Below are 16,244 nucleotides of genomic sequence, written 5' to 3'. Positions count from 1 at the left end.
TATGAGTGAATGGGTGGGCAGTTTCTGACCCTGACCCACCTCTCTTCTCCTACCCTCTTTGCTGATGAGGTTGTGAGGCTAGAAACCGTGGTGTCAGTGCAGGGAAGGCCATGTGGGGTGCAGGCTCATCACTTGCCTTCTCTGTGAGGTGGGGCTCCCAACCCCCAGCCCTGGCTCCACACGCCAGGTAAAGCTCAGGCATATCTGTGGCCACTGCAGCTGATTCTAAACAGCCTGGAAGCTCTCTGGCAAGCCAGCAGAGCTGGAGCTACCCCTCTTGCCAGCTTGGGGCCCACAAACCTCACAGGGTTCCCAGACAGTGGTGGACAGCGTGTGGCAGCAGCCATGCCAGCTCACCTTCTTGCACACATAGTCATTAGGCAGGTAGACAACAGAGCGGAGCCTCTTCAGCATGTCGAAGATCATCTGCCGGTCACAGCCCTGCCCAAGGCCAGCGGGAGAAAGGAGTCCCCATGAGAGGAAGGCAAGGACCCGGCACCCCCAGAACTGGGGGCTGTGGACAAGCACACAGGCGGGTGTACCTGGAAGAGCGCCACCTTGCTGACAATGCTGTAGTTCACGTCGATGGCCAGGTCCAGCCGCATCTTGTCTGGGAGCTGTACCATCAGCTCTGACTCATCTGCCAACCAGACCTGGCAAGGGTCAGAGGCAAAGCCAGGCCCCCACCACACACACACACACACACACACACACACACGGTGGGCGCTGGCCCCAGGACTTACCCAGCATGCCTTGCGAGTGCCAGGTGTACTCATACCAGGTCTTGACGCGCTTCTGCACGGACCTGGGGATCTTGTAGAAGTTCATGTACTTGACCGTGCTGTCCATGCAGCTGCGGTAGTACGTCTGCCCTGCTGTAGCAGCCCCCACCACGTCTCTCATCTGGAGGAGGGAAGGGAACAGGCACGGGGCCACCGGTCACAGTGGGGCTCTCTGCAATTGCTGGGGACTTGACACTCTACACAGAAACCCTGCCCCCGTTCAGCCCACAGGGCCTAGCATTACAGCTCCAACTTCCAGCTCCCATGCTCCCTTCCAGGGTTAGTCCAAAGGGACCCGCACGGAGGGGGGCACTGCTGTGGCGATGGTGGCCAGGCACCCCAGCGACCTGTCCAATCATCACGGAGAAGGCAAAGACCCCCGTGAAGTAGTTGAGCAGCTGGAAGACAATCTCAAAGAGCGTCTGAGGGTCGGGCAGCCCACCGATGGTGATGAGGGTCTTCACGGCAAAGTAGTAGCAGCGGATGTAGCTGAAGAGAGGAGAGACACAGTGGCCAGCCAGCCCCCAGGTAGCCTCCAACAGCCAATGCACTTCCCAGCCCGTGCACAAGAAACAACAGCCTGCCACGAGCCAAGCCCTTTCTACAAACCTTTCTGGGTGAGTCACGTTCTGTCCCCATCCTTCAGGGACAGGTGACCTGCCCAAATGCAGACATGAGAACCAGGAGTGCTGGCAGGAGCAGGAACCAGGGTACCCTGACTTCCAGCTAACATGCTCCCTCAGTGTCCCCAACATCCCTTCCATTGCCACACTCTTGTCCTTCCTCAAAACTGTCCCTGTCCTTCTGGTTGGTTCAAATGAAACTGGGGCAGCAGCGAGGTTAAACAGACCTTGGGCACCACCCCCTTCTGGGACCCGCTTCTGCACCCATTTTCCAGAAACAGAAACTGAGTCCAATGGGGAAAGGGAGTACTTGAGGTCAACAGTTGGTAAGTGGTAGGACCGGACCCAGAGCCCAGCGCCCTGTGCATATCTCTGAGCCATGGTCCATCATCAGGAGCTTCCCCCCATCCTCCCACAGCTGCAGGCTTACAATCTGGAAGAGAGGTGAGGGAGAGGAAGACAGTCCCACTGGGCAGTAAAAGGCAGAGGACAGAGCCTAGCACCACGGTCTGAATGTGTTCCCCACGTTCACGGACTGCAGATTCATACACAACTTAGTGTAATAAGTTGGGAGGGTTGGGCCCAGCGCAGTGGCGCAAGTGGTTAAGGTCCTCGCCTTGCACGCCCGGGATCCCATATGGGCGCCGGTTCTGATCCCGGCAGCCCCGCTTCCCTTCCAGCTCCCTGCCTGTGGCCCGGGAAAGCAGTCAAGGACGGCCCAAAGCTTTGGGACCCTGCACCCACGTGTGGGAGACCCGGAAGAGGCTCCTGGCTTTGGATCGGCATAGCATTGGCCGTTGCGCTCACTTGGGGAGTGAATCATCAGACGGAAGATCTTCCTCTCTGTCTCTCCTCTCTGTATATCCACCTTTCCAATGAAAACATAATAAAAATAAAATCTTAAAAAAATAATAATAAGTTGGGAGGGGCGGGGCCTTGGGGAAGCCCTGTAGGCTGCAAGGGGAGATTGAAGCCATCGTGAGATGGCTGGAGGCAGGAAGGACCGCCCCCTCCTGTCCTGCCACCTCCCCTCATGTGAACACCCAGGGTTCCTCCACTATGAGGATACAAGGATCAAGGCGTCATCTTGGTCACCCCTCCAAATGCCCCCAACAGCCAAGGCTGAACAAGACCAAAGCAAGGAATTCGGAACTCAGTCTGGGCATCTCACACAGGTGGCAGGGACCCCAGCACTCAAGTCACCAGCTGTTGTCTCCCAGGGCACGCCTAAGTAGGGATCTGGATCAGAAGCTAGGGGGCCGGACACAAACCAGGAGCTCTGAAAATAGGGGTGGACATGCCAAGTGGCCACTGAACCAGTCCACACCAAATGCCTTTCCCTAAACTTCTCTTTCAAATCCACTTTCCACAGGCCTTTTGAAGGGCACTTTATAAATGAAAACCCGAAACTAGTCTAATGCTATATCACAGAGCAGCAAGAGTCCTCCCACACCTGAGCCTGCCTGCAGGCCGAGTCCTCCCAGCCTTCAAAAGGCAAGCTCAGGAGGACTTGGAGCCCAAGCGGCCCTGGCTGGCCTGGTGTGTCGCTTGGGATCTCCACACCCCTTATCACAGGTCACTGAAGTCTCAGGACAGACCTGGATCCAGCACATCATACCTGTTCTGGCCACCAGAGGGCGCAAAGAGTCGGCTTCAACAGTTGGGAGCCAGGACCTTGGCTGCAGGTCCCTGGACCACCAACAGGAGGGCTGGCCCTGGCATTCAGATGTGAAATGATGCAGGCATGGCAAACACTAGGTTGGCCCCCAAACTTCGCTTTGGAAACTCCCAGGGAAAAGCAGAAGAAATAGCAAATTTGGAAGTAATAAGTTCACCCAATTTTCCCTAAATCTCAATCTTTCCCACCCTGATAAACCATGTAATCATTATTTTTTTAAAAATATTTAAATTAAAAAAAAGAAACTTCCAGGGGAAGTGACCATGTCAACATCCATCTCCCCCATGCCCTCTGGACCTCGGACTGGCACTTTCTTGGCACTTGTGTGGCCGTCCACACCGGCTGCTCCTCCTCTGAGCCCTGGGACTTGTGATGTGTGCAGCCTGGGGAGTCCCCTCTGCTGTCCCCTCTGTGATGTGGGGATGATGATGGACCCCTTGGGTTGTTTTGAAAGGGGTTGGTATTTAGCAAGTGTATTACAAGGTCAGTGACAATATTATCATGGCCATTGTCATTATCACTATTTTTGCATGTCCCGTAAGGGGCAGCAGCTCTCTCCAGGCTGACACACCAATGTCACCCTGGCAGCCACTGGCTGTCCAGCTGCACCTAGGAGCTGTGCTAGGAAATGGCTTCTTTCCTGCCCCCAGTCACACCTGTGGGGCAGAGGAGCGGATGCACACAGGGGGTGTTAATAGAGACCTCGGATGTCTACAGGGACAGAAACCTGGTGCAGTAGTTAAGACACCTCTTAGGATGTTGGGATGCCCAAAGCCCCCCATCAGAGGACCTGGCTCAAGCCCCTGTCCTGCTGCCAGTTCCCATCTCCTGCTAATGTGCACCCCAGGAGATAGCAGGTGATGGATGGGTCAAGGACCTGAGTTCCTGCAAGCCACATGGGGACCTGGAATGTTCTCTCTTTCTCTCTCCCTCTTCCTGTTTCTCTTTCAAATAAAACGAACATATTAAATAAAATTTGTTTAAGATTTATTTTTATTTTTCATTGGAAAGTCAGATATACAGAGAGGAAGAGAGACAGAGAGGGAGATCTACTGTCCAATGATTCATTCCCTAAGCGGCCACAATAGCCAAAACTGTGCCAATCTGAAGCCAGGAGTCAAGAGCCTCTTTCGAGTCTTCCAAGCAGGTGCAGGGACCCAAGGCTTTGGCTCATCCTGAACTGATTTCCCAGGCCACAAGCAGAGAGTTGGATGGGAAGTGGGGCCACAGGGACATGAAACAGTGCCCATATGGGATCCCGGCACATGCAAGGCAAGGACTTTAGCCACCAGGCTACTGCACCAGATCCTAAATAAAATTGTTAAGGTTCGCGAAAAATGGAATTACACAAAGTTTATTTTGGTACAAAATAGGTCTGAGGGCCCAGCGAGGTGGCCTAGTGGCTAAAGTCCTCGCTTTGAACACTCCGGGATCCCATATGGGCGCCAGTTCTAATCCCAGCAGCTCTGCTTCCCATCCAGCTCCCTGCCTGTGGCCTGGGAAAGCAGCCGAGGATGGCCCAAAGCCTTGGGACCCTGCACACAGAAGGAGATCTGCAGGAAGTTTCTGGCTCCTGGCTCCAGATCGGCACAGCACTGGCCATTGTGCTCACCTGGGGAGTGAATCATCAGACAGAAGATCTTCCTCTCTGTCTCTTCTCTCTGTAGATCTGACTTTACAATAAAAATAAATAAATCTTTTTTTAAAAAAGTAGTTTTGAAATCCATGTATTGAGGGAGCTTCAAAAAATTTCATGAAAAAGCATATTGTGAAAAAACTAAGCACAGATTAAAAAATTCTTGCCCCCCAACCAACTCATCTGCATATTCCATTTTCCCACGGGCCTTTGGGGAAACACTCCTTTTTTGCCAACCCTGTGAGTTCCTGGGGTGTTGCAGTGTCGTTGTAGCAGGTCCCTATCTTCCCCACCCCAACCTGGCTCATAGCAGGTGCTCAGGAAACCTAACTCTGTAAGAAAAGGAACACTTGGCCTTGAGTCTTAGTACGTCAGTGATTCTTCAGGAGCGAGCAGACCCCACAACGCTGCTGTCACAAAACTCAGGCACGTCACCCAGGCCTGGGCTGAGAAGAGCTCACCTGTTCCCCACGCCGTCATAAACCCAGTGAGTAGAGCCGAGGCCCTGGTAGTCAGACGCCCAGTAGTAAAGGCAGGAGTTCAAGTGCAGGCTGTAGAGCAGGTAGGCTGTGGTCCTGATGACCCTACAGATGAGGATATCAGGAAGGCAGTGTGGAAGGGGCAGTGGGGACAGCTGGCCCAGGGTTAGGACTGCAAGGAATCAGCCAGTCCTTAACCCTGCTCACCTCAGCACGCCCTCTAGTGGAGGTACCTGATCTGCAATTTTCCAGAGAAAACCTGGGAGAGCAAAGGGGCCAGAGGGGAGACACATCTGTGGACAGGGGCAGGAGGGGACAGGTGGATGAAGAGAACGGACCATGAGGCCGCCCATGGGAGACATGGAGTCCCCAAGTGTGGCCTGGCCAGTCTTGCATGCCGCTGCTCAGACACTCATGAAATGCCTACTGTGTCCTTGGAACTGGCCCCATTCCATGAGAGCAAAGGGCAATTCTAGGTCCCAGTGCTGGGACCCAAGTGAGGCCCAGCTGCTGGAAAAGCTACGGGAGCCACACACTACCTTCATGGCTCTAATCACAATGGGAGGAAATAGGCATTCCTTAATAGGAAGGAAGTGGGGTCGGAAAGGGGCCTGTTGCCATCGCAATGGGACCTTGAGGGCAGGATGCTTATAAGGGAGAACAATCGGCTAGAGAAAGCCTGTCCTGTCCCGGCACATGTGTGTCATGCATGTGTCACATTGTGCACGTGTGGGCATCTCACCTGTATACGTAGGCTTTGCTGAGGACGGCTTCCAGGCGGTTGTTGAACTCGAAGAAGGCCATGTACTGGGAGGGAGAACAGGCATCAGGGTAGCCGCGGCTCTTGCTCCTCCTTCAGCCTGTCTCCCAGGTGGGGGAGGACCAAGGGCCCTCTGTGCAGGCCCCATGGTGTGAAAGGGGTCTAGACAGCAAGTTCTAGGTGGGGCCAGGAACCTGCCAAGAGTCAGAGCCCATCTTCCTGCAGAAATTACAGACACTGTGCCCAGCACTGCGGTGCAGTGGATAAAACTGCCACCTGTAATGCCGAGACACCATATGGACGTCAGTTCGAGTCCTGGCTGCTCTATTTCTGATCTGGAACCCTACTAATGGCCTGAGAAAGCAACAGAGGATGGCCCTGCTTCCATGTGGGAGACCAGAAGAAGCTCTGGGCTCCTGGCTTCAGCCTGGAGTCAGACCCTAGCTGTTATGGCCTGGTGTAGGGAGTGAATGAGTACATGGAAGATCGCTCTCGAACTCTGCATTTGAAATCAATAAAAATAAATCTTTAAAAAATCCTAGAATCCTGTTGTCACAACTTGTGTTTAATTTCAGGAGAGTCTGAGACCTTTTGTGTTTTTTTCCACCGAATGTTTGGGGGAATACACATACCAGATGAGGGACCCTGTTCAGAATTTTGGCCTCCAGAGAAAGCCAACTTTCAGCAGAAACAGCACCCAAATGATCACCCTCTCTCATACCCACCACAGGCATTCTTACCATAATTAAAATTAACAACAGCTATCGTTCTCCCTGTGCACCCATCCCAGGGGCAGTGCCTCCGAGGGGCATCGTCTCTGTGTGAGGGAGATCTGTGTTATCACCACTTAGCCCAGCAAGCACATGGATCCTGGAGGGAAGCCAGCAACCTGTCCACAGCCCATGCAGGCACACGACAGAGTCGGCCCCTGAGCCCAGATCAAACACAAGATTGCAAGCTCTCTACCTACACTATGCCACGCTGGGATCTCCATGCCTGTGGATGCTCTGATATTTGGGAAGAGGGATGAGATGGCCACCGGGAGGTCTGCCACCTGCCATTCTTTCCCCCATCCCCAGGTGATCATTGGATGCAGGACTGTGGGGACAAACCCCTCACCTTAGCCTCAGAGCACAGTATGGAGTGATAGGCCAGGGAATTCCTCCACTCACCAAGGTCACCCCCTCTGTGGTCACCTCCCCTTCTCCAGGATGTTCAGGTGGGTAATAAAGATGCCAGGGCTGGCCAGGGCATGAGAGGGGGAAGCTGAAGGCCATGGGCAAGGAATCCACCAGTCCTACCTTTAAGCAGCGGGGCAAGCGAAAGAGGGGGTTCACGCCAAATTTCAAGTAGAGGAAGTCCAAGGGCAGGAGGCAGAACACGTCCATCTGGAATTCAATGGGACACAGCGGTTTGCAAAGCAGGGAACCCTGGGCTGTGGGAGAGGGGAGTGAGGGCGGGTGTGTCCCTTCAACCTGGCGGAGTGCGGTTCACACACACTGTGAGGGCTCAGGGCTGAGGGCAGAAAGCCAAGGGCAGCTACAGCCCCATGTGTGGCACCCACTGGGCTGCACAGCAGGCGCCAACATGGAACAGCACACAAGGAGCTGACCCCAAGGACCTGGAGCCTGTGGCCTTGAGGACTCCCCCAGGGGAGCTGAGTCCAACCTCCAACTGTTCAGGAAACACATGGGCCCTCCCTTCCAGATACCGTAGTTACCGCGCAGCCATTCTGGGTGCAAACCTTGAAGCGTTGGGACTTTAGGTAGTTGTTCCTCATCTCCTTCTTGTCTGTCTGCAGAAGGAAATGAGGATGGTGAGACCGCGGCCTTATACTTCAGTCCCCAGTCCTGCAGGGGCAGTAGCGGACCCTGCCCTCCAAGTGAGCTCTGTGGGACATCTGCCCCTGCCGCCTGCAGAGGGCTCTAGCCCAGGCCCACATAGCTGGATCTGGCTCTCAGGATGGTGGTCCTCACTGCATCATTTACACCTTCGTTTACTGAGGAGTGTGCCCAGAAGGAAGGTGGTTAGAGAGCGCTCTTCCTTCCGTGTTGTTTTAGAGGCCTGAGTCTAGCTTGGTTGCAGTGCTGCCACTGTGGAAAGTGACCAGCACAGGAAAACTGGGAGTGGAACTGCTGCTGCTGTGGCACCATGGTCAAGGTCTCTGTTTCCTCTGTGGGCTGGATCACAGCTGGAGGTTTCCAACTGGTCCCGGGAGCATCCCCGGGTTCAAAGCTGAAGCCACACGAAGTGGTATCAGCAGCAGCTGCTTGTACTGAGTGCAGTGCACCTGTCACCTCAATTCAGTCTCCACAGCAATGTTACAGGTGGGAGTTACTACTATGGCCATCTTACAGACAAGAACACTGAGAAGTGGGGGGCTGATTCGGGTAGTTGTGGGGGAAGCTCGGGTTTCAGCCAGGTGCACCTGCACTAAAGACCATTCTCTGAACCATGTGCCCATCTTTAACTGCACCAGGTGGTCCAGAACAATAGTTGACATACATGATCGGACCACACAAAGGAAGGGCACGGTGAGTAGCCATACCATTGAACACACATGGACCCTGCTCCCAGGACTGCTGTGTCCACTTATTTTATTATCTACCCCAACGTCAAGGGCCAGGCCCCCTCTCTCTCAACCCTCACACCCGCCAGGGACTCACAATGATGTCCCCGCCTTTGACAAATTGCAGGCGCATCTGGAACACGACGATGTCCAGGAGGTAGATGAGGTCACACAGGTAATCCATCAGCAGCCACAGGTGGATGTTACCTGGCGTCTGGTAGGGGAAGGCCCAGCGCACGGGAATCAGCCAGCAGTTCCAGTTCCAGGCCAGCACCACGAAGAAAAGCCACAGGATGTACATCAGGTCTGCAGGGGCGAGGGGCGGGAGGCGCTTGCTTTTGGCTATGCTTTTGTCTGAGATCTATACAGAGTGTTTTTGGAACTTGTGTGTGTATGTGTGAATGCATGCGTGCACATATAAAACTGCCTTTACTTTAAAAGTAAGTCTGTGCTCGACCCTAAGAGGTCTGCGCTCTGTGGCAAACACAGGGCAGTGTTGTAATACACAGCTTCCCAAAAAGCCCCTGGGCTTTCATTTGTGTTGACATTTTCCTGCCACAATGCATGTGCTATCTTAGTACCTCCCAGATCACAGACATAATGTATGGAGAGGGCCAGGTGATGGACAGCTGGGTCAGCGGATGCTGTAGATCACCTGGTCATCTTAGAAGCACAGCAGATACCAGGGTCCTGCCCACTCCATCCCTGCCACCCAGTGACTTTTTGTAAGAGCTTGAGACAGAACCCACCTCTGGCACCTGCCATGTCATCTCAGAGAAGTCCCAAACAGGGGGTCCCTTGGTGGAGGGAGGAAGGGGTGTGTCATTCTTGAGAACATGGGATAGGCTCAAGAGGAAGTATGAGAGACTCACAGGAGACCCTGGAAGAATTCCCATCCTTCTGTGCTCCAAACCGGAAGCCCAGGGTAGAGCCAGCCTGACCAGGGAGAAGGCTTGGCCAGGAATCAGGAGTCCTGAGGGTGAACTAGCAAGCTGCATGTTAAGGCTGACATTTCCTGTATGCCTTTGTACCCTCATCTGTAAGATGGGTCTGATTTTAGGTTCCATTCCAGGGCTTCCTATTATTGCTGTGGTGTCAGAATTGGGCAAGCAAGTGTGCAATCCTTTTGAAACATATAAGTGGTCAGGGCCAGTACTATGGGGCAGTAAGCTAGCCACACCTGCTTTCAGCAACACATTGGAGTGCCAGCTTATGTTCTAGTTGCTCCATTTCTCATCTAGTTCCCTGCTAATGCACTTGGGAAGGCAGCAGAAGATGGCCCAAGTACTTGGGCTCTGGTACCCATTTTTGGGAGACCCGGATAAAGCCCCAGACTCCTGGCTTCAGCCCAGACTGTTAGAGCCATTTGGGCAGTGAACCAGGAAATGGAAGATTTCTTTCTTTCCCACTCTCTGTCACTATGTCTTTCAAATAAATGAATATATCTTACATCAAAAAGAAAGGAAAGTATAAGTAGTTGCGAATGTGGGATGTCGGTGGCCGCCCACGCTGCCGCCAGCATTGCCCTGGCCTCCTTCCATCCCAGCCACGTTCCTGCCCGCTCCTACTACACAGCAGAGATGCCTACAGTCTCAGGACTCACTGGTTAGGGGGTCAATACTCTCGGGGAACTGGTACTTCTTCCAGGGGCGGCGCTTGAACTTGCAGCACAGCATCTCGCAGTAGTGCTCCTCCTCCGCCTGCTGTGCCTCAGCTGGCTTTGCTTCCGCTGCTGGCTCTGGAGCTTTCTTGGCTGGGGCTGTGGGGATGACATGGGTGACTGTCTGGCCCAGTCCACGGGCATAGGTGGAAGAGACAGAGAAGGGTTCCCACAACAGAAGCTGAGGGGACCCCTGTGCAACATGCCCCATATGAATCCCGCCACTTCTTCCTCATTCTTCAGCAACATGGGCACTCACCCATGTGTTCCACTAGCTACCTGTCCGTCACTGCTTCTCAGGAGCTACCCAGGACAAGACATTCCTGGGCAGCCTTGATGCTGCAGCCCAGGGTCTGCTTGTGTGTATGTATTTGGGTCTCCTTGGTTCCCCCGAGGGGCTGGGGGACATTTTGTACTCAGGGTTCCCCTATGTAAGGTCAACAGGTTACAGGCCTAACAGTCGGGGCACTGTGGCTCCTGGCTTCTCAGAGCTCCTTCATCTCTAACAGAGAGAGACTGGATGGGACCACAGCTGCCTCCTGCATCTGTAACATCCTCTTGCTGACCTAGGGATTGGCACTTATGGGTTCAATATATCAATGTATCTGGCTTTAGGATTGCATAGCCTGCTTGGCTGGATCAATTGAGCATCCTGTGAGCTCCAAAGCACAGTCCTCCTCTGCTGAGACCCAGAAAATCTCCCTGGCAAATGTGTGATCCTTACTTCTTTCACCAGGAAGAACACTTGTAAGCCTGAGTAGTAGCACCTTAGAGCCCTCGAGGTCATGAGGGCTCTGAGACACAACTGGTTCTAGAGGCAGCCAGGGATGTTTTCTGATGCCAAGGCTACAAGACATGTCCCAGATCGGCACCACCTGTTGGTTGATGGGAAATTTGTGGAAGGGTCAGGAAAGGGATCTGCCCTATGCAGAAGGAGCTGAGTGAGACTCTGGCCATCTTCCCAGCCCTGGACATATGGCACTTAATATCCACAGAGCAGGAACCCAGGTGTCTCTCCTGCACCCTAAGCGTTTCTTGGCCACCCTTACTGGCAGGTCATGAGGAGCCTGTGGGGGTCCCACGCACGCCCAGCTGCAGACTCACATGGTTTGGGGCTGTCCTCCTCAGAGGTAACATCGGGGTCGATGAGCTTCTCCTTGACCTTCTCCGTGCGCTCCTTGAAGAGCTTCACCAACTCCTGGAGCCGGTCGTTGATGATGGCGCTGTTCTGGCTGGCCGTGGAGGCTGCTCGATCCTGGCCACTGTAGGTGCAGCACCACCACTGAGTGGGTTCAGCTGGTTAAGGGTTGCACATTTCCCTTCCCTTGGGCCAGGAGCCTCACAGAGCATGAAGGGAGGAGTTGCTGTCCTGCTTCCTTCTGACAGCCTCAGACCCACCATGGCATCTCCTAGGAGGGAGCTCAACCTAGAAACAGCACCCTGGGGCCACACAAGTAAGGTAGGGACAGCTCAACTTAGAGCCCATATGAGTCAGGCTACAGTTCCCCCAGTATGAAGCCGATGATAGGAGATGCGGTCCAGGAGCAGCAGAGAGGGGCGGGGATACTCAGCTGGCTTAGGAAGCTGCTGGTGGAGAAAGCAACTTGGATGTAATATAACATCGTACTTGCATTGGGAATTAATGGCAATGAGAGTCAGACAATCAGAGAATGAGAGGGAGTCTGTCCAGCATTGCATACAGCAAGGCACAGAAACTCAAAGTCAACTTGTTCCCAATAGAGGAAGCCAGGCTGGAGGCAGCCATCACAGGGAGAGAAATGAAAGAGGGTGTGTAGGACCTGGCATTGCAGCACAGTAGGTTAAGCGCCACTCACAATGCCACATGGGTAGCAGGGGCCCAAACACCCGGGCTATCCTCCGAAGCTCTCCTAGGCTCACTAGCTGGGAGCCAGATGGCAAGTGGAGTAGCTGAGTCTCAAGCCCTCAAGCTGGCACCCATAGAGGACAGTAGCTCACTACACCACACTGCCAGCCCCTGGAACCTGTAGTTTTAACAAGTCCCCTGGGGCAGGACCTCCCGCCCCCCCGGGGTGATTCTTGTTATTTTCCCTCCTCTCATTGGTCCTTCAGTGGTCCCATGTGTGGAGCCCCTGCTGAGGGTTCTCCTAGTCCCCTTCCTGAACATGACTAGCACAGGTGCAGCTGGGCACTGGCACTCTGACTTAGTGGCCTCAGCAAGAAAGAAATGCTACCCTGTTTCACATGGAAGCCACTGGCAGGTACTGCCTGGCAGAGAGGCATTCTGAGACCACCCAGTTCTGTCTACCCTCTTCCCAACCCACCTCTCCGGGATGCCACAGGTAACCCCTACTCACTCAAGGTCCTGCGGGGAGGTGGGCTCCGACCAAGCCACCACTGGGGACTCAGCTGGTGACAGCGCCTTGAGCTCTTCAGCCTCATCGTCTGGAGAGGGCAGCTTCCTCCTGCAGAGGTGCAAGGGGACTTCAGTGTCAGCAGAGGGGCCCAGGAAAAGCGAAATGACATTGACCCCTGCCAAGGTCACTTAGAGGGTGCAGGGGAGTGGGGAGAAAATGATACTGCCAAAAGGAGCCTCTTTTGTCTGGAAAGAGTCAGAAAGGGAGAACCCAGGGCCCTGCCCACTCTCTGATCTCTGGATCCACTCAAGGGGCCAGAATAGAGACAGCAGGGTCGACCCAGAATCAGGCAAACCTGAGTTTGCATTACGGTCTTGCCTCTTATAACTCAGCGACCCTAGAAAAGTACTTATAATCACTCCATGATGCTCAGAGCTGCCTCAGTTTCCCCTTCCATTAAAAAAAAAAAGGCCACTCAGGTACACAAGGTCTATATCACTGAGGCAGGACTCCACTGCGACTTCTTCCCCTCCTCCCCCTCATGCCACCCATTCAGCTGCCAGAGAAGGCCGGGGAGTCATTTGCAGCCTGTGTGTGTGGTCTGGAGCAAACCCCACCCCTGCTGAGTCCCAGGCTGCCTCTCTGGAGGATAATGTCTGACAATTCCTGGGGCCACTGCTGTCACTCAGGAGATCCAGGTAGGTGGATTCAAGAGCCACTCCTCTCTCGGCTTTGACCTCCACTTGGTCTGAAATCCGCCTGGATTTCCGGGCCAAGGAAGTTCTTGGTCAGCCTGCCTTTGGCCTGAGGGTTAGGGTTGGAGCCAGAGAAGCATGGCTTGGTAGGAGAGGCTTCATGGAAACTACTTCCTATTAGGCTTTGGGAGTTAACTGCCTGGATGTTCCTAGCCTCTGTTGGATGACAATGCATTGCTTTCCTGGAAAAGAAAAAGCCTGGGAAAGAAGATAAGAGATCAAGAAGGAAAAATACCTTACTACTACCAAGAAAGTCAACTCCAACTTTAGAGAAAGAATCCTGCTTAAGACAGAACAGAACTGGGCCTGGCACGATAGCCTAGTGGCTAAATCCTCACTTTGCATGCATCCCAGCTGCTCCACTTCCCATCCAGCAATAATCCAATCACATAAATCTTACATGATTCTCTGCACAAATTATCTGAAATAGTTAAACTCGTAGTAATGGGAAGTTGAATCGTGGGTGCCAGGGATTGGAAGAGTGAGAGCAGTGGGGAGCTGCTGTTGTATGGTGAATAAAGTGTTTCAGTTATGCAAGATGGAAATTATAAAGACTTTTGGCATGCCAAAAGGCATACTTAGTGATGCTATAGTATATATTTAACATTCTGTTAAAAGCTTAAGGAGTGGGCATTGGGTGGGTATTTAGCCTAGCTGTTAAGTTGTCCCATCCCATGTTGGAGTACCTGAGTTTGGTACCCAGCTCCAGTTCCTGACTCGAGCTTCCTACTAATACAGATCCAGGGAGGCAGCGAGCAATGGCTAAGCAAGGAGTTAGAATCCTGCCACCCATGAGGGAGAGCAGCACTGAGCTCCTGTCCTCTGCCGGCTCAGCCTCGACTGCTGCAGGCATTTAGGGGAATGAATCAGCACCTGGGATCTGTCTTTTTGCTTCTCAGAAACAGATGAGTGTGAACTTATCTTGCTAACATATAAATCGAGGGGGTCGAATGAGTGGTGTCATTTATGCCATGTGGTTCTGCTGTGTATTATTCTATTAGCCCTACAGCTGAGAGCACTGCAGGGGTCTCTTGTAAGGAACCCCAAAACTGGGGAGAAGTAGGGGAGTAGGGGGCCTGTGGTCCCAAGTCTCCACACCAGCTCATGCTGTGACTTTAGGCCACTTGTTTTCCCTCCTTAGCCTCAGTATCCCCATCTGCCAAGTGGATAGATGGTACAGTGCTAAGTAAAGCCCAAAAGCAGTGCCAGGTGACCTGAGGGCCGCTGAGGCTGAGCGTGGGACCGCAAGGGTGTCAGTCTTGGTGGGTGACGGTGGTGGCAGCCCAGGCGATGGTGGTGGCAGCCTGGGGGGCGATGGGGGCTTTTCCTCCACAACAAGGAGTTGGCCATCAGCATCTGTGTCTTCCACCTGCACCTCGGGATGCTCTCTCGTGGCAGGCACTTGAGAAGAGGAAGCAAAGGAGAGTCAGAAGCAGAAAAGCCTGATCCCAGGATACTTACCACGGCCCCACAGGAGGCAGGCAAGCACGCAAGCCTGTCCAGCAGCTTCATGCCCCACTCAAAGCTGCATGCAAGAGGGTGAAAGAAGGCAGTGCTGCAAAATTCAGGCACCCCAGCTATCAGCACAACAGCCATGATGGAAGCCACAGCACCTCCAACCCAGCCTGCAGTCTCACCCCAGAAAGCACAGCCAGATTGTTCTCAGCCTGGGCAGTGGGGGGCACTACAGCACCACAGAGGGCATAGAGAATGGGGAATGGGGACCTGGGGCCTGGCCTAACACAGCCTGGACCAGCCGCTTCTCCTCTCTGGGGCTCAGGAAGGGCAACACCACCTTCTCGGGTGCACGGGGAGGAGCTGGGACGTACAGACAGTGACCTCAAGATGTCCCCTAGACCAAGGCAAGGACAGCTTCTGTGGCAAGTGTTACCCCTCTCCCCATCAGGACCTGTTTTGGGATCTCAAGTTTTTCTTTGTGCCTTTAGTGCCATTTGTATTGGATTTCCTCTCAGTGCAGGTGGGGTGTTGTTTTATCTGTTACTTTCCTGGCAAATGATCCTGGTGTTCTGTAGTCAGGACTTTGTCTTGCATATAGGAAAGACAAGTGCAATGATTGGAAAGAGTTAAATGTGGGAGGCAGATCCAGCAAGAAACCTGGGTGGTGGGCCCAGGGCAAGGCTCCATTGGCAAGCACCAGCATCCCATATAAGTCCCAGCTGCTTCACTTTCCATCCAGTTTCCTGTTTGTGGCTTGGGAAAGCAGCAGAGGATGGCACAAAGTTTTGGGACCCTACAAACACATGGGAGACCCAAAAGAAGCTCCTGGCTTCAGATCGGCTCAGCTCTGGTCACTGTGGCCACTTGGGGGAGTGAATCAACGGATGAAAGATTTTTCTCTCTGTAGATCTGCCTTTTCAATTAAAATAAATCTTTTTTAAAAAACAGAAACAAAACTGGTGGTGATTCTCCAACCAAACTAGTGTCTCCCAGTAGGTATGTTCCTGTGAACCCAGGTACTCCCATGTGGGAAGCAACACCCTAGGCAGAGACTAAATCCCAGCATCTGTCTGACTGAACCCCAAACTTTGGAGGGCAAAAGATGGGCAAGAAGGGAGATGTTTTCTCGAGTTTGATGAGAAGTTTTGCCCAGCCAGCAAGAGACCCCAGGGATCCAGGAGGAAAGACAGCAAGAGGCAGAATGCTGCCAGCTATTCCCCAGTAGACTACAGAGTATAGTCTGGGACCTCTGAGCTCTCCAAAATGCTCAGGGCCCCGGTATATTCTGAGGCAGCAGGAAGCGGCCTGGCCTTGGCATCCATGAGGCTGTGCTCTGGAAGCCTGCTGGGGAGGGCATACCCCATCCCCCTGCCCCCAACACTGGGAAGATGCTACCACCTTAGTCCTCCCTGTAAAGGAGGGAAAGCCCCTCAGAGTGGTATTCCACTCCCCATCAGCTTTACAGAGTGGGAACTCAAGATAGAAGTCATATTGCTAGGGCCAACATT

At 53.5% G+C, this 16,244-nt stretch overlaps 1 protein-coding gene across 1 annotated transcript in view; it reads right to left on the bottom strand.

Moving 5' to 3' along the window:
• CNGB1 (cyclic nucleotide gated channel subunit beta 1) overlaps positions 1-16,244 on the bottom strand; it is a 52,675-nt gene that overhangs the window by 10,690 nt on the left and 25,741 nt on the right. Inside the window, exons 16-28 of the mRNA XM_040982179.1 lie at positions 14,493-14,679; positions 12,524-12,631; positions 11,292-11,449; positions 10,131-10,286; positions 8,625-8,833; positions 7,703-7,753; positions 7,260-7,346; positions 5,941-6,005; positions 5,181-5,303; positions 1,130-1,271; positions 744-903; positions 543-640; positions 358-441 (exon numbers count right to left, since the gene is read on the bottom strand). Coding sequence (XP_040838113.1) covers positions 358-441; positions 543-640; positions 744-903; positions 1,130-1,271; positions 5,181-5,303; positions 5,941-6,005; positions 7,260-7,346; positions 7,703-7,753; positions 8,625-8,833; positions 10,131-10,286; positions 11,292-11,449; positions 12,524-12,631; positions 14,493-14,679 — 1,628 coding nt within the window. The remainder of the gene's footprint in view (positions 1-357; positions 442-542; positions 641-743; positions 904-1,129; positions 1,272-5,180; positions 5,304-5,940; positions 6,006-7,259; positions 7,347-7,702; positions 7,754-8,624; positions 8,834-10,130; positions 10,287-11,291; positions 11,450-12,523; positions 12,632-14,492; positions 14,680-16,244) is intronic.

The sequence above is a fragment of the Ochotona curzoniae genome, unplaced genomic scaffold (genome assembly GCF_017591425.1).
Source record: "Ochotona curzoniae isolate NIBS_2020 unplaced genomic scaffold, NIBS_Ocur_1.0 contig_3622, whole genome shotgun sequence".
Lineage (NCBI taxonomy): Eukaryota > Metazoa > Chordata > Mammalia > Lagomorpha > Ochotonidae > Ochotona > Ochotona curzoniae.
The sequence above is the reverse complement of the archived record's forward strand: the minus strand, read 5'-3'. Positions and strand labels throughout refer to the sequence as shown.